Source organism: Bombus pascuorum, chromosome 7 (assembly GCF_905332965.1).
Source record: "Bombus pascuorum chromosome 7, iyBomPasc1.1, whole genome shotgun sequence".
In the NCBI taxonomy this organism is placed as follows: domain Eukaryota; kingdom Metazoa; phylum Arthropoda; class Insecta; order Hymenoptera; family Apidae; genus Bombus; species Bombus pascuorum.
Window position 1 is genome coordinate 16412807 of NC_083494.1, and position 17825 is coordinate 16430631.

Genomic DNA, 17825 nt, shown 5'->3' on the forward strand with positions numbered 1-17825 from the left:
TTCTTCCTCTTTATTTTCTTTCGAGTCATCTGCCATCGTTTCAATTAACTTTTTCAAGATTAAATGTAGACGCGTGACGCAATGTTGCGAGCTATATTTCGAAAATTGACGATGGCAAAGGATGATACTGTAGGCGTTGACGAGAGAATAAAAGACAGTTGATCAACGATAATTTTGGGATACACGTGGAACGGCAAAGAAATTGCCTTGAGTACACGTGTCATTGAGTCGCTCGCTAAAACCGAGAATGCCGCGAGGGTGCCACGGGGATGCGGAGCACATCGGATCAGACTACTGTAACCAACAAACACATTGTACAAATAGCTCCGTTTGATGACGTTTGAAAAGAGTAAATGTTTTTCAACTTACCTGTGATCCTATTCCCAACGATCCTATTCTCCTTATTTCCATAAAAGAAGACAGATTTTACCCGCGTAGTAATCTTTTTCTTGTACCTTCCACTAGCTTTTTTTTTTCTTTCTTTCTTTTCAGGATTCCTTCTCTTCGCTAAAGGACAAACAGTTACGGAAGAAGCGTGGAACAAGGAGATATCGACGATGTACGTGGCGGAAAATGTTCTCGTATCATACGCTTCCTTGACGGAAGGGACAACGGCTTTACATGGTTATTCTGGCGTCTTAGTCGCAGAACATTGGGTACTAGCACACGGTTCCATGCTGGCTCCAGTTTTATCTCGATCCCGGGATTTCCTTCGTTTCTTTACAGTTTTAAATTCCGGAGATTTAACTATGGCTCAAGCATCGGAACAGTTGTTCGATGATTTAACGTTTCAGATACATCGTAATCATTCGTTAAAGGAATCAGGAAAGTTAGTAGCTGTTTGGAAATGTCCCCTTTTGGAGGAAACGCTGGAGATGTCTTTGAAAAATTTTACCTTCGAGGAACAACACGACTTTGGTCGTCTTTTATTACCTGTCTTCTTGATGATCAAATGCAAATCGTTGGAATCGAGCGACGAAACAATAGGACGAGAAAAAGACTCGACGTTCGTAGAAAGTAAGCAGCTGGGCGGAGAATCAGAAGTAACGGATGAAGCGAAAGTTAAACAAGTTTTACTTCAACTCGCGAAACAAGCTACTGTCGGCAAAATTACAAAAGGAGCTATCGTTGAATTAGTCTCGACGCCATTCGGAAATGCATTTTTTATCGACTCCGTGAGTCGCGGAATTATTGGAAACTTACTTGGAACCAACCAGTGTCTTATCGTAATCGACGCGACTAGTTTCCCCGGATGTGAAGGTAGTCCTGTATTTTTAATCAACGATTGGTAATTCGTTTATTATATTTTCAGCCGTTTGCCCTTTGAATTTATTCTTTCATCGCGCTTGCTAACATTTCGTATGATCTTCAAGTGGTCGAAGAAATATTTGCGGCATGGTAATTGCGTCATTAAGCCGGTACCGCGGAGAATGGGTAAATTGTACTTTCGCTGTGAACCTGTTATCATTGTTGAAACGAATTCTCCAAAGTCGTATCTCGAAAGACGATTCTCGATGCAAGATTTTACCTTTCACATGGCGCGGTCTGCCCGAAATTGGTACGCAAGTACTTTTCCTTTCTTTCTCATTAGCGATGTTCACTCTGGAACTCTACGAGTCTCTACATGTAACTTTATGGACAATCATTGGTTCATCCTTTGTTCAGACACCCTTGAAAAAAGTATAGCGATCGTAAAGTGTGGACCGAACTGGGGCACCGCTACTTTAGTAGACGAACAAAGCGGAACATTCATAACGTGCGCACATGTCGTTACAATGGTATACGAGTTATCTTTTTTCTTTCCTTATTTCACTTTTTCCTCTCTAAAGTTATTGGAAAAGTCGCTGAGGATTTCTTTTTATCGCCAATCACGAATCTATTTAAAGTATTTTAATCTTTTTATTGAATCGTTTCTAGGCACCAGAAAGAAGGATTAAACTTGCAACCTGCATTATGTCGCGCACGGATAAGTTCGAATGGTTTGCAGAAGCAAATTTGATATATAAAACACCTACAGAACGACCTTATGATATTGCTGTATTGAAGATCGATGTAAAGTTCAAAGAACCTTCGATGAAGGCTATCGAACTAGCTGATACAGATGCGCAGAAGGGTAAGGCGCTTAAAAATTGCATACTTTTTTCCTAACTTCCAGCCAGCTCTACGAGCTTCGCGTTTAAATATCGTAACATGAAAACAAAAATACAAAAACGAAAGAAATTCGTTGGACATAATGCTGGTGTGAGCTGAAATGGAAAAAGAAAATCATATTGGTGTCATCGCTAGCGCAGTTCGTATTAACAGTTATACGTTCGGTTATATCAAGGATCGAGACTTTTTTGTAACGCATCCACACCGTTGGAGGTTATTCCGGTTGGTTAACGGTAATGAAAATAAGAATTAAGAATATAGGAAGATCACGGTATAGAAAGCGACGTTGTGGCGCCGTACGTTGCAAGGGACGACAACACTGACCTTCTTTCATTGACAGAAAAATAACTAGGTCTTAATTGAGCCAATTGATCGTTGAAGGGCTGAATCGACGTTTCGTTGATATCGAACAAACGTTGCGAACATCCATCCCTCTTCCAAGCTCTCTCGCTATTCATTCCACTATCCGTCTGTCTTTTCTCTTTCTCCCGCTCGTCTTTCAAACTCCCTTCAATTGAGTCTAATGAGCCTCTATTATTAACTACGAATTAGGTACAAATACTAACCAAATTAAAAGGATATCTTTGGACATTTGTTACGCACATACACGACTACACGTGTATATAAAGATGTACATATCTACCGTATTGAACGTTGATAATCATAAGCTACGATAGAATAATATGGTTTTTTCGTAGGGGAAGAAATACTTTCTATAGGATTTCCAATCTCCTTGAAAGGACGGGCCACCATCAGCAGCGGAATAATATCAAAAACCTGGCGACACATGTTTCAAACCGATTGTTGCGTACACGGTGGCGTTAGCGGTGGACCCATTGTTCGACGCGCCAATTTTAAAATGTTGGGGATAGTGGTTTGCAGCGTTGCTTTATCGAACGATTCTGTTTTATATCCACGATTGTGCATGGCAATACCGACTACTGTTTTTAAGAAACCACTGGATGATTATCTACGAACTGCTGGTACTATGCATGCTGATTCTCTAAAATCTTTTCTTTTCTTTCACTTTTACATTGATTCTAAGGCAAATGAAATGTTATCGCGAAATTTTCAGATCCTAAAGCGTTAGAAGGATTGACCCAATATGATAAGAGAGTTGCAAGCACTTGGAATTTTGCTCCTTTTCTTACCTCAAATATGTAATATATAAACTGTGTTAAACAAAGTAAATATAATACATCGAAGAAAACAAGGCCTTTATTCGTTCGACGATCGATTTCAACAGACTAAAATCAACTTGATGCAATTTTATAATGTGCTACTTAAGGAAATTCAAAAGTTTCGATATAGCGTATATATCGTTATGCAGGATCTATTTCTCTAGATAAAAACACCAACTAAATATAAGTAAAATACTTTATCGGAATAAATTTAATGTATATTTTGTATATTTTCATGATATATGTTAAATGTTGTTAAATGTCGAATAGAACATTAAGCATTTAATTTCTATAAATTCCATTCGTTGATTTACGTAGAACAATTGTAGTATCTTATTTTGTTTATATCAGAAGATACGAAAAATAAAAGAACATATTACAAGATAATTAAGCATTTGTTCGATTGTTGATCGAATAATAATTGCAACAAATTTATTATTTAAATATAGATAAAGAATGCCTATAGGTAAATGTTGTACTTGTTTTCCTGATAAAAGAATGTCATCCGAACAAGGATTTTAAGAAATCTGTTCTATCTGTTACAGGTTCATTTTCCTTTTTGCTTCTGATTTCAACATCGGTATCCCTCTGTTTTATCTCAGGCGGTACAAAACTACTATGTCCATCTTTTTGTACTTGTTGTAGCTTCCTACTTCTATCGACATTGTGCGAATAGAAGTTTGCTTCTCGTTTTGCCTGTGCAATTTCAGTTCGTAATCTTTGTTTATGTACAGCTCGTTCATAAGCTAAACGTTCGCTTAAGTGAATCCACTTGAATCTAACAAACGCAATATAAGATTAAATTATTCCTACATAATAAAGTCATAGTCATATGTAAAGACAGTCATAGTTTAAAAAGCAATTTGTTACCTTGGTAGATACTTTATATTCCAAATAGCATCGTAAAATCTGCTTCTTTTTCTAGATGAGATCTGTTTATTGTTCAATGTAATCGCAACATGTTTTGCTACTCTCTTACTCTCAAATTCAACCCAACCTTCTGTAAAAAACCTTGCAGCAACTTTCTTTCGTTTCTTTTTCTTATAATCCTGTCCCAGTTCTGTATGGAAAAAATATAATGCATATTCGTATATAGAAAAGTCTTATAATTATTATCAGTAGATCAAGCGAATGTTTTTTTAAAGTCGAACATACTTTTGACTACTATTAAATAGAGGTTATGCTATATATAAGTAGGACATTTATCAGACTACTTTGTTGTTTTATCCGTAATGACTAACCATTTTCTTCTAACTGGCAATAGATTCTTCCAACTTTCCCGTATATAGAAAACAATTCACGAATTTTCGTGATATTCATGTATTTAGGTATACTAGATAAATATACAATTCCTCGTTTTTTTCTTTTCACTTCCGATGTATTATCGAGTTTTACATCCTCTGTATTTCCAATGTTTTCCACTTCCATATCCATATTTTGTAAGTACGAGTAAGTAAGAGTAAGAACTAATGTTATCTTGCGCGAATAATAAACTTTAGACGACACGTGCGACACTGCAACGCACAAACGCGATTCTTCGGTACTCTCTGCCTTTTGCTTTGCTATACTTTCGTCTATCCAATTTTTAGATAGCCGTTCTCTACTTCTAATTTATCGTTATTCTAAGTTTCGCATCAAGCTTGATACGATCTATGAAATATGCTAGAAACGAATGAGACGAAAATTGATTTTTTATTATTTAACTCATATGTACGATATACGATGATAAATAAGACATATCTCTGTTGTTCTCTTTTAGAATATGTCTTCTACTATACATAAATTTTCGTTTTCGCCTAAGATTTAACAAGAAAAATGAGAAAAAATAGGTCAGGATATGTATATACAATGTAATTTATAACTATGATTGAAAATTCTCTATATTATGATCAAACATCGTTTTTTACAATTAGGTAGAGAATTTGGAATACGAAAATAATATCGGCGAAAAGTGTAAAAGCTGACGATAGCATAAATTGGAAACTGATGTACTGCAAATGAGAAAAATGAGAAACAGTTATGGAACTAAGAAAAATGAAATTTTTATATCGTCAGCCACGATTAAATGTGGTGTATTTAGCGCGGTACATATAGCGCTAGTGGTTTGCTCTTCTTGTTGTTGCGCAACGAGAAGCGCGCAGCGTCTCAGTATGTGCAGAAAGGTACAAGTGCGTTCGTAACATCATGTATCGTTGAAAAAGTCTTATTTTTCTGCTAGTTACGTTATTTTGACCAAAGTTTCGTGGATGAAGTTCCATACAAGTAATTCTCCTAAGGAATAACTTAATAACAACGAAACAACGACGGATGCCCGAAAATTTTCGGGGAACGTTACTTGGCTGAATCAAACAAAATGGCGACTATCCTTTTCTTGGCGGTACTGTTTACTTGACCGTGAACGTTATGTTCCTTACAAAGTGTGACATTAAAGGTGTTGTGTATTTAACTATTCTGCTATTAATTAATATCACTTTAATTTGACATTTTAAAAAAAATCTTGTGCTGTTTATTATTTTCAAAACCATTTTCGCAATCGTGCATTAATAGAATAGGTAACAACGCGACAAACACGAATAAAACGATAATACTACATATGTATGTGGTTATGAGTGTGTGTGTGTGTGTGTGTGTATATACCATAGTTTTTTTTATTACTTGCTATTTTATTTTTTCTCCGGTTCTTCTGATTTTTGATATTGATGTATCTTAAAAAATTTATTCTGTGAGATTCGCAACCCATTTCGATGCCTTACCCGGCAGCTTCAATTACATAGCAACGATATTTCATTTTCATTTAACTAAGAACGTGGCGAATTAATTGGTATTCTTGTTTATCTCCTCTACTATCGATGCTTGCTCTTCTATTTTAGAAGTGTATATAATCTTTCATTCTTTCGGATACAACGACTTATTACTAAAACGGATGCGACATCTTCCAATTGTCCTTTTTGACAAGAGGGCTTGATCAAAACAGTAAATACTACGACGGTAATTTAGCTTAGAAGAAAATGTCTAGCTCGTACATTATCGAGCCACAAGAGAGCGGATCAGGAAAGAAGGATGATACGTTAATTATCATTGTCAATGATGATGGTACTATATCCGTTGACCAAGAAACTTTGCAGACTTTAATTAGTAAGTTAGATTATTTGGATAACTTGGATTGTCAACTTTAAATATTGAATATTCATATTGATCTTCAGTGAATCAATCTAATGCAAATGTCAGCGTTGTTAGAGTAGGACAAGCAGAGACAGACACAGAAAATGGAGATATTACATTAACTGTAGATCCTCCAATGTTTACATCTGCTGCAATTAATTCTGGTGGTACATCTACTGATGCAACCAGTTTAGTCGATCCTTTTATGGAAATGGATCCAGAACAGTTGGAACGATTAGAGACAGCTTTACAAAGCGAAGAGGCGAAACAAATTCTTGGAGAAAATGTCACAGCTATGCTTGGTATTTCTATTTTTATTATTATTATTACTATTACTATTATTATTATTTGTATTCTATAATACACTGTATTGTTAAAATTATATTATTCATACCACCTTTCCATTCATATAAATTGCAATCGTTACATTTTATAGATATGTTAACAGTAGAGGAACAACAAAACTCTATAAGGTATAGTGTCAAGTTGGATCACTGCTACACAAGTAGATCATCACCTGCCGATCCAAAACCAAGAGATCCATTGCCTGTTATCGATTCACCTACTTCCGAAGATGGTTTACAATACGCGCATCAACAATCACCTGCTCCTGGAACATCCAAAACATCGTCGCCTGTCCGCGAAGCTGAGAATACTGTCGTGATCAAGCCAAAGGCTACAACCAAAACTGTGTGTATTTAGGTAGTCTGAGAGAACCGAATTAGTTGATTGTCACGATATTTATTTCAGGGCAAACCAGTTGGTCGGCCGCGAAAAAATATCGCTCCGACTTCTGTTCCTACCTGTAATAGTAACACGAGATCATCGGCCAGTATAGCAAGTACGCCTAAATCCGTTGGACATCCGGTTTCAAGGAATTTATTGCAGCAGGGTATTGGAAAACGTAATCATACTGTGCTGATCCATCAAATTTATCAAAAACGCTATTAATATCATAATAACTCTTATTGCTCTTCTTTCTTTGGTTAGATCAAGGAAGATCTAATGACGGGGATGAGGAAGAATTAATGTCGTCCACTGAATCATCCGAATCAGAACCACCATCCGATAATGATTCAGATTTTGGTCCGCGAGGTCCTAGAAGGGGTGGTATAAGAGCTAGAGGTGGTAGAAAAGGGCTTACTACCAGAGGAGGAAGTATGGTAGCTACTCGTAGAAGAGGGCCCAACAAACAAATGGATATGGAACAAGTTCGTCGATTAGATATGGAAATGGCTGCTGCTGTAAATGCCATGAAGAGTCCAGAGAAGGATGAAAAATCGGGTATGAGAGTAGCAACGCGAGTCGTGACTATATGTTCTATGATAATTATTTACATAAAATGACAATAAGGCGCGTGAACCAACGGTAGATTAAAGACGGTTTTATCTTTTCTTTCGATAGGAGGATTTGGTTTCGTTAAAGGCAGGAGACAGCTTAAAACCGTTATTGGTCGGAAGAAAGAGGAATCGCAACGCAACGAATCGTCTTCGATAATGAATCAAGATGCGTCGGTTAATTTTGAAAAACCGCTGCAGACGACGAACCAAGTTAAAGCGAATTTGATCAATGCTAATATGGTTAAGGGCGACATGATTCTTACAAAACCAGGACAGGGAAGAGCTAATCAAAAAGTCACTTTTGTACAGAAGCAAGTGCTTATGAAGTCGACGAATGACCTTAAAAATATCGACGTGAAGAAGCAGGTGATTCTTCCTAAAGGGAAATTTTTTAATCAAACCGGAACCAAATTTTTCACGACCAAAGATGGCAAACTGGTCCAAATACCTGTAACTACTAAAGCTATAACGTCAAACTTATCGATAACGCAAATGAAAGGAGTGATACCACAAGTGTCGTCAACGCAACAGCCTGCCATGGTACAAACTCAGATTTCAAATGTGCAACAGCAGCAATCCCAACAGTTGGCTAAAGCGACGACGCCTGCTGTTATTTCAAAAATTAAATCTTGCGATCCGAAGAAAGAGAAACGAAAATCTGAGGGTCTTGAAAGTGTTACGAAAATAGAAATCGATACCAATAAAACAACAGAGATGAAAGTTTTTGATGGTTAGTAAGAATAGTTTATTTACCTGTAATACCTTATTTCCCCTATATATTTGTCTCGTTGATTATCTTGCTCGATACACTAGCTATATATGAAATATTTTACTTAAATTTTAACTTGCTTTCAGGTATGAAAAAACACGCAAAGAAAGAGAATCGTAAATCACCAGCGTACATGGTGGATACTTTAGGTCCTGCTCTTTTTTCAACCCCAGATATTATTCGTCGTGTTGGTACGAATGGTGATTCGAAAGTACAAGAAAACGTAGTAACACCGTCTGTAGCTGTTGTTTCTTCCGGAAATCCTCTTATGCAAGTAACACATTCACCGACATCGACATCACCCATAACACCAAATCGTCCAGGTTTGTACTCGTATACATAGAGAAAAAATTGTTATACGTTCAAAATTATTCAAAATTTTGTGATTAAAGGTATTATTTCTATGTCTTCCGACCGAACTACACATTCTGAAACTTCTATCTCTACGGAAAAGCGAGAAGGCCACGATTGTTTGGTAGAAAATCATGAAGCAGAGTCTAAGCCGGATGTAAAATCTAACGTATCAGAAGAATTACAACCAGCTCTGGATTCGGGTAAGTCGGGTAAGATACTAATCTTAAATAAAAGATGTGTCGAAACAGTTGTCACGTATATGTACTTATTATTCTAATGTCGAATATCTTTTGTAGGCGCTATAGAAGGCGAGGAACATCTACTAGCTACATTGGAAATGGAAGCTAGTAAACACGAAGAGGAATTACTGGCTGAAGCGTTATTATTACAAGAAGAGCTTGGAGTCGACTTGGCTGAACATGTATTAAGATTTGTTGTTTTTAATAGCATTAGTGTTTTAATCGGAGGCTATAGTATGGCAAACTTAATTTTCGTTAGGAAATAGAATCGGTTCTTTTTTTTCATTTTTAACTTTTCCCTTATCCTTCAACTGTATAGGCTGCGCTTGTAGAACAAGGAGGAAGCGTTGCACCGGAGTCAATAACTTCAAATAACATGCTTATTCCTTCCTTGATCACATCCGAACAAGAAGGTGCTAAATCGCTGGATACTCCTGCGACAATAATCGTAACAACAACTATGACAAGCACAGCAACAGTTGCAACGATGGCAACAACTAGCGCGAATACAAATGAACTTAAGGAGGCAGGGAAAAAGTTTGTCAAAGAGGATAAGGAACCTATTCAAATTATTCGTGGTGGGCGAGTAATTACGTTACCTCCCATCGAAGCACCAGCTACCAGAAGCAAACGATTACAAAGCAAAAGTACTGAACCTGTTCAAAAATCATTTGAACCTGCCAAACGGATGGAGAAACACGGGTACGTAACCAAGCTAAATAAAATTAAATTATATAATTTTCAGATTATATTTGATATTTGCTAGAAGTTACAGTGTACAAACAATGCAACAAAGGGCATCGTCGCAGTCTATCAAACACGAAATTCGTGCGAATATAGATCAAGGTGAGAAAAATGAATGCACAATTCGGGCTGAAGAGGAAAATATAGAGGAGGAAGCCGAAGAAGAGGAGGATGAAGAGGAGGAAGATATAAAAGAGAAAGATCGGAAACAGGTCGGTGAAGAAGACGAAGACGAAGAAGAAGAAGAAGAAGAAGAGGAAGAGGAAGAAGAAGAGGAGGATAACTCAGATTCAGAAGATGATCCTGATAGACTTTGGTGTATATGCAAAAGACCGCATAACAATCGTTTCATGATTTGTTGTGATGTATGCGAAGACTGGTTTCATGGAAAATGCGTACATGTCAGCAAAGCAATGGGTAAGACGAGCAATACTGTAATTATTTTGTATAAATAATGCGATTGTATAAAGCATAAAATAAGTATATATTGAGTTGCTAGTTCTATTTTCTATTTTGTTTCCTCTCTTTTATCTAGGTCAACAAATGGAGGAGAAAGGAATAGAATGGGTTTGTCCGAATTGCGCTAAAAAGAAGGACGACGAGACAAAAGCGAATAAATTGAGTACCCAGAATGCTTCTGGAAAGCAACGGATTCAATCCGACACTGTATTTGAGAATACAAAAAGCGTCCCTATAGTTAATCAGAGTTCAACTACTGGAGAAACATCGCCTTTGATACAATCTGATTGTGACTATGGTGGTGTTCAATATTCTAGTAGTATGCAATGTGTCGTTTGTAAGAAAGAAGCAAGAAACTCGAGCATTTACTGTTCCGACGCATGTATACTTGCACATGCCCAAGAAACATTGACCAAAGACAAACCAATACCAGGACCAACGGTTAGTCCAAAAGGAACAAGGTCATCACCGTTCGATCCTGCTTCAAAGTCGAAACCCGATGCTCGAGTTATCGTTTTTGAGAGGAAAAGTGGAAGAATATTAACTGGTAGCTTAAATATATCTATTCATGGCGTATATATTCGCGGTAAAGGAAAAGAGTCATTTGTATTCATCGTTGTCGTTGTTCCTTCAAGGTTCAGACGCTCCTACAAGATCAAATTTGCGTACATGGTTAAAGGAACATCCTACGTTTGAAGTGGTTGGAACGAATAATCTTGGTGCACTGCAAATAGGGAAAACGATTACGACTATTCAAACACAAATACCTGGTAAAACAGTGAGTATAGAGATTTTCTTTTGGATCGTTTGCTTTTCATGATCAGTATGCTTTTTATCTTCATGCTAAATGTTTAATAAAATGTGATTTAAGACAAAGTCTGCGCTACTGTCACCCGCAAAAGGACAGAATCTTCCGAAGATGACGTACGCAAAAGTACCAGGTTCTAAGCAAATGATTTTGACAGCAGGAAATAAAAAATTTACGCTTATCTCTGGTGGACAACAGCAGCAGCTACAACTACAGCAACAACAACTACAACAGCAACAACAACAACAGCAGCAAGCTCAACCGACAAGTACGAAATCAATACAAATGAAACAAACGTTATTGCCAACGTCAAACAAGAGTCCTTTGTTATTAAAAACGACAAAATTGATTACTCAACCACAAATAAAGCAATTGGGTGTTGCTGTGTCGCCGAAGCAAACACCAAATGCAAAGAAACAAGAATCGAAACAGGCAGTCGTACAATCGAAACAACAACAGATCAAATCAAGTCCACCAAGAAAACCCGAGACAGAACCTATAAGATTAAATATACGAAAAACTTTGACAGAATTGTTATCTAGCCGTATAAAAGAAACAGAAGATTTGAAACTTACAGACGAGGAAATAGCGGACTTAGCTTATAATATCGAATTAGAGTTATATAAATATTTCAAAGACACCGGTGCAAAGTACAAAGCTAAATACAGAAGTCTCGTATTTAATATAAAAGATACGAAGAATCTAACATTGTTTAGAAAGATAGCTGATAGGTCGTTGACGCCGGATGCGGTGGTACGGTTAAGTCCTGATGAAATGGCCAGTCAAGAGTTAGCTGAATGGAGAGAGAAAGAAACGAAGCATCAGTTAGAAATGATTAAGAAAAACGAATTAGATTTAATGGCTCAGGCTAAATCTATCGTCGTTAAAACGCACAAAGGTGAACAAATAATCGAGAATGATGGCGGCATCGATCATGTGGATCCAAAAACCCCTGTGCAAGATATCGTGACTGCGTTGAACAGTGCTGACAGCATAAGTTCGACCGTGGATGATATGGAGAAAGATTTAGAGAAGGCGATCGACGAGGAAAGATTAAAAGGCAAGGAAGATGCGAAGAAATTGAGGAACTTGGATGATAAGAAAAGGAAGGAAAAGGACAAAGATAGAAGCAGGGAGAAAGAAAGAGATAAGGAGAAAGAAAGGGGAAAGGAGAAGGAGAGTAACCGTTCAAAGGGCGCGAGCGATCGGCGTGGTAGAAGTATCAGTAGAAGTAGACATAAACACGGTAGAGACGATAGGGAACGTAGTAAAACTAGAGAGAAAAGCAGAGAACGAAGGTCTCGAGACAAAGAAGGGAAGCGTGAACGAGAAAAAGATCGTGATAAGGAAAAGGAACGGGATCGTGAACGAGATCGAGAGAGGTCCAGAACTAGAGATCGGGAGAAATTAAAGGTCCGTGAAAGAAGTAGCAGAGATAAAGCTAAGCAAAAGGAGAAGGACAGGGAGAAAGAGAAGGAACGGGAACGACACAGAAGTAATGAGAATATTTTGAGAAGTCGCAATAGTGGTTTTGCTTATTCCGAATTGAAAAACGTTGATAAGAGGGAAGACGAGAAGAAAAGAGAGATGGAAAAGAAAGAGGAATTGTCTGGCTTAACGGGAACATCGGCCGGTAAATCTATCGAAGATCGGCTTTGGCGGCATATCGAAGACGAAGCAACTACCAACATCATCGATGGAAATGATTCCGACGTGTCGGACAGAGAACCCTCTTCGACGGTTAATATCAAAACACCAGACATTAACGAAGAAGTGGATAGAGAAAGGGAACAAGAATCGTCATCGACTGTCGAGGGTGAAACTCCGAAAGCAGGAGGATGGCAAACGGTTTGGAGGGGTTTCGTTAACATGGTGGATGTTGCAAAATTCTTCATCACCGCACAAGAGGTGAGTGGTCATGCGAAAGATTTGATGGACGATCTACCAGATACAGTCGACGTTGTTGGTCGAATAAGTCACGAAACTGTTTGGGATTATATCTCGAAGATGAAGAAGACAGGTTCGAAAGAGATTTTGGTAATTCGACTTACCGCAGCGAATGATGAAGAAAAAATTCCGTACATAACCCTGTATAGTTATTTGAACAGTAGAAGTCGACTTGGAGTCGTTGGAAATGTTTCTAAGAATATAAAGGATTTTTATATAATGCCATTTTCAAATCAAAGCACGATACCTCAGGTTCTATTACCTTTGAACGGGCCTGGCTTCGAAGAGCACAGACCGCATCTTCTTCTGGGAATTATCGTTCGCAACAAAAGAAAACGTCCCGCTGGCATATCATCTACGAACATACCGATGAAATTATCGAAGAAGGATACCGATCGAAGTTACACGCCACCTTTAATAGGTGCCTCGAAAGATAAGTCTAGCAACGTTAGTAACGCGACGATCGTCGTATCTACCTCTGTTACCTCTACCGCGACACCAACCATCCCGATATCATCACCTTCGTTGGCAACCACAACGAGTACATATCATAAAACACCGGCTACCACGGTCAGCACGACCGAGTCTACGAAAGAGAAACAACATCCCGTTACTCAAACCACTCTTGACAATTTAAATAGAGCACATATAGGAATGTCGAGGAGTACGTTACTCGATACTGCGACAATATGTAAAATAGTTCCCGAATTGTCGTCAAAGATCGATCTTACTTCTTCGCCTGGTAAAGTACCTCTGGAGGACGACGGTGACGAACCGTATAGTCCTGGCCAGATGGACGAGGAAGATATTGATCTTGACTTACGAAATTGTCCTACTTCGACATCAGTAACCACAGTAGCTCCGATATCTGGTTCATTGGGTATTCACGATGTTACTACACTCGATAATGGTATCATTTCTTCCAGTAAAAATTCGACCGAACTCCAACGAAAAATGGAAGAACTAAATAGACAAATAGAAGAACAGAAGCAACAAATACAGAATATTAGTTCCTCATTTCTCGGTGAATCAACGCCTACTTTGCCGGTGAGAATTTTAACAAGATTTACTTTTTATAAGATCGAATGTTATTGTTTTTCCTTTTGTCCTATTGTAAATAAAATTGATTTCAATTCTACCCGGATATCCTCTTCCTATCCTCGAGCTGCTCAGATTTTTACTTCTTGCCAACGTATTTCACTGAGGTTTGTTTACCTCTGCCAGGGAGGGAGGGGCAGGAGATATATATTTTTTCTTTTCTTTTTACTTTTTTTTTTTCCACCTAAACTTATCTATTTGTACAATTGTATAAATTTCATTTACGATTTAAAACGATCACGTGTTTCGAATCCCTACATGTAATTACGATTACAAATACAAATGGCGTACGTTCTCTATAATTTTCATGTTCGTCGTTATCTTCTGGCAAAAGAATAAGGAAAAATATATTAATACGCGACAGATATTAAACAAGTAGTAGAAGTCTGCCAGTAGCTCTAGGTCCTTTCATTTCTGGTCTTCATCTCAATTCTTCCTTCTGTCAACTGATAACAATTAGTATGGTTAAATCTAAAACAATGTCGACGGAGATTGGTGGATGAAGTTAAGAGATTGTATTTCGTTTATTGCAAAGAAATTAATCGTGTTATACGCGTTTAATTCTCCGAATACAGCGATTCGTTGGTACGTCCGTAGAGGATGTCGAAATTGAGAGAAAGATAAGAATAGAGTTACAGACCGTGTAACATTTCTAATGTTGCCGTTTTGTGGATGTTTCAGGGTTTAGGGCTGGACCCACCGCCCAACGATGAATGCGAGGAGGCTTACAGCCCTTCGGACACGAGATCGTTTACACCACCACCACCCACGGGTATTTCAAAGTTCACTCAACCGATTCTCGAGAAAGTCTCGAACATAACGATACCTCCAAATTTACAAGAGATTTTAGCAAACGTCAAACGACAAGAAAGCTCTAAAGTAGACCCGTATTTACCTTCTAAACCCAGTGCTACGTTCTTAACTACTGCAAATTCTTCGATTTACCAAAATTCGGAAAAATATCCCTCATCGCCTGGTGTAAAACTTACAATTAGCGGATTAAATAAATCCAATTCGGAGAAACCTATAGTGGAATCGTCATCCAATCATCGAGAATCTATTTCAAAAGAGAAAGAAAGTAAGGGTACTTTGAGCTCGTTAAGCGATTTGGATTTAATTAGAAAAGCAGAAGAGGAACTAGCGGCCGTCGCAGCTGCATCTGCCGCGACAGTGCCAGGAAATAGGGTCACCGAAAATTCTGTTCCATCGAGTTTATCTGGAACAACAACAGCTCTTCCATCGATCATGGGAACCACTACGTCTCCATCGTTAATCTCTCAAGCATCTGCAAATCTGTCAAGTTTAACTTCGACGGATTCTCCTACTCACGAGGGGATTCCTTACAAAAATCCCTTCCCAGAACCTTTCAAACGAAATATAGCCCCTGAACAGCCGAAACCCCCTGGTCTCGAAGACGAGGATTTCCCTCCGTTTCCATCTACGCCACCAAACTTGGAAAACAATGTATCTAAAACGACATCTTCTCATTCAAAGTTCGTTCCAAAGAGTGGTATTGTGTTAAGCGTTAAACGAAAAGTTAACGATGACGTTTCTCCTACTTCTCCTCCCACTTCGAACAAAATAATAAGAGTAAAATCTCGATGGGGTCAGGGTCCATCGGAATCAATCGATTAGCTACTGTATTATACAAGGAGAACAAGCTTTTCCCAATGAAAGGTTAATATTATCGAACATTTCATTTGGAAAGTGGAACGTCTGTTATGTATTCCAAACTTTTGTGTTGAACAATGTAACTGTATATTCGGTTAACCCTAAACTAAATTTGAGTAAATTTGGTACAAAGACATGTCATTGGATCGTTCTTCGACTAGAACTCGTTGGCTGGCGACTATTAATACGAAAAGAAGACGGAGAAAATCTTTATTGTGTATCATCAGCAGTTAGTCATATTTTCCTACCAAATCGATAATCTTGGTATAGACGCAAAGGCGTTTATTATTATCCGATAGGTAAAAATCGATCTGTTTCATATCGATACTTGATCGTGTGGAACCATCTTTGTGTAGCGTGTATGTGTGCGCCGCGTGTGTGTACGTGTGCCTGTTGATGCTATGTGCGTGTGCGTATGAGTGCGATGTGTGCAGTATTAAAATCAACAAAAAAGGCAGAAAGCAAGGACATTAAAAAAATCAAATATTGTCGAAAATGCTTTGGCACATAAGGTTATTTTGTAAATACCAAGGCGACAAAAGTGAACGCTCTTTTTCGCTCATTAAGTCCTTCGCTATATGTATATAGTCTCACTAAAAATACTGTAATATATTGTTTAAATTTACTCGAAAGATCATGTAATACGATGCATACGTGTTACATTATCTGTCAGTGTATATATATGTATATGTATATATATATATATATATATATATATATAAATATATACACATATACACTATGTGTATATATAAAAATATATTATATATACATATATACACATATACACTATGTGTATATATACAAATATATATATATATACACATGTACACTATGTGTATATATACAAATATATATGTACACGTAAATATACACACACTATATATATGTATATATAAGTTAATTATAAGGATCTACGACCGACCAATGACTTTATTTTTCCGATCAGCACGTTTGTACATTTGTTTGTACGGTTCATTTATACGCCGTGCATCTTTTTAACAATTCATAAATATAATATGATACTTTTAAGTTTGTAATGCTTTATTCGGGAAATTGAACGTTTATGCAAAGGTGTAATCGTAGATTCTTTGACATGCATACGGTTCAAATGCTTCAAATTTACTACGGCTACGTTGTCTTTATTTTTCCATTTTCAATTTGAGATCTATGAAGAAACTAACCAAAAATCGGCGATCTCTCGTTTTTCCTATTTTTGATGTTCGTTATAAGTTCGTAGGTACACATTGATAGTCTCGCTGCGTCGCATGTTTAACGCGTGTTGATGCACTAGTACTACTGTGCTATTATTCTTACATTACCCTCCCTCCCATTGAAATTCACCTTATTCTCTTCGTTCCATTTTCTTCCTCTCATCCGTGCGATTCATTCAACTACAATCTATCTTTGATTCGCTTGCAAGTAATACGAAATATTGCTTGAAAATCGAAGACCTATTAGATATTACAATGACAATTATATGTAAATACGGTTTCGATTTAATAACATATTGCTGAAAGTATGCAATTGAAATGGAAACTTATATTGATTGACACACACTTGTATGAACAATGTATGTATGTGTATCAAAAGGAGACAAGCATTTTGATCAAAAGGGAGATCGTGCAATTTTCATTATTCTTACACAAAATCTTAATCATTGCACGAATATATCGCTCTTTTCATAAACGAAATCCTGTGTACGTTTAGCTATATTCGTTTTATACAGATCAATTATCGTTAAATTTAAGTTTTGTACACATTTTTGAATAGTGTGACACAATAACAATCCATTGTATAACGACATCATTATCGCTTTCGTTAATATTGTTTTTACTATCTTTTATTACGATTAATATGATTGCTATTGCATATTGTCATCTTTATTGCTTCGTTATCGTC

General features: G+C 37.3%; 3 protein-coding genes across 17 annotated transcripts in view; 2 read left to right on the top strand and 1 right to left on the bottom strand.

Moving 5' to 3' along the window:
- LOC132908651 (peroxisomal leader peptide-processing protease) overlaps positions 1 to 3719 on the top strand; it is a 28603-nt gene extending 24884 nt beyond the window's left edge. For 7 of the 9 annotated variants that reach the window (XM_060962851.1, XM_060962854.1, XM_060962847.1 and 4 more), the window contains exons 2-7: positions 493 to 1288; positions 1374 to 1558; positions 1666 to 1778; positions 1918 to 2113; positions 2850 to 3134; positions 3227 to 3719. In XM_060962851.1, the coding sequence (XP_060818834.1) occupies positions 558 to 1288; positions 1374 to 1558; positions 1666 to 1778; positions 1918 to 2113; positions 2850 to 3134; positions 3227 to 3315 (1599 nt within the window). In that variant the 5' untranslated portion in view covers positions 493 to 557 and the 3' untranslated portion in view covers positions 3316 to 3719. Of the gene's footprint in view, positions 1 to 58; positions 350 to 492; positions 1289 to 1373; positions 1559 to 1665; positions 1779 to 1917; positions 2114 to 2849; positions 3135 to 3226 lie in introns of all 9 variants that reach the window. The other 2 variants (XM_060962849.1, XM_060962850.1) reach the window with 2 other exon arrangements.
- Positions 3352 to 4819, bottom strand: LOC132908672 (activator of basal transcription 1-like). Its single transcript, XM_060962887.1, has 3 exons — positions 4574 to 4819; positions 4203 to 4392; positions 3352 to 4110 (listed from the first exon to the last, which is right to left on the bottom strand). The coding sequence occupies exons 1-3, from the start codon at positions 4764 to 4766 to the stop codon at positions 3834 to 3836; spliced, it is 660 nt and encodes a 219-aa protein (XP_060818870.1). The 5' UTR covers positions 4767 to 4819; the 3' UTR covers positions 3352 to 3833.
- Positions 4820 to 5465: 646 nt separating this feature from the next.
- Positions 5466 to 17729, top strand: LOC132908631 (uncharacterized). 7 transcript variants are annotated; one of them, XM_060962782.1, is made up of 16 exons: positions 5466 to 5927; positions 6203 to 6467; positions 6536 to 6796; positions 6931 to 7184; positions 7245 to 7398; positions 7485 to 7778; positions 7899 to 8564; positions 8690 to 8926; positions 8996 to 9166; positions 9254 to 9378; positions 9516 to 9898; positions 9963 to 10357; positions 10476 to 10946; positions 11035 to 11177; positions 11271 to 14201; positions 14934 to 17729. In XM_060962782.1, exons 2-16 carry the CDS (start codon positions 6341 to 6343, stop codon positions 15885 to 15887), a joined length of 7566 nt encoding a protein of 2521 aa, XP_060818765.1. In that variant the 5' UTR covers positions 5466 to 5927; positions 6203 to 6340; the 3' UTR covers positions 15888 to 17729. The 7 variants fall into 7 exon arrangements, with proteins under 7 accessions (XP_060818765.1, XP_060818766.1, XP_060818767.1 ...); XM_060962783.1 differs by having other exon boundaries at positions 5466 to 5884; XM_060962784.1 differs by having other exon boundaries at positions 5466 to 5763.
- Positions 17730 to 17825: the final 96 nt, after the last annotated feature.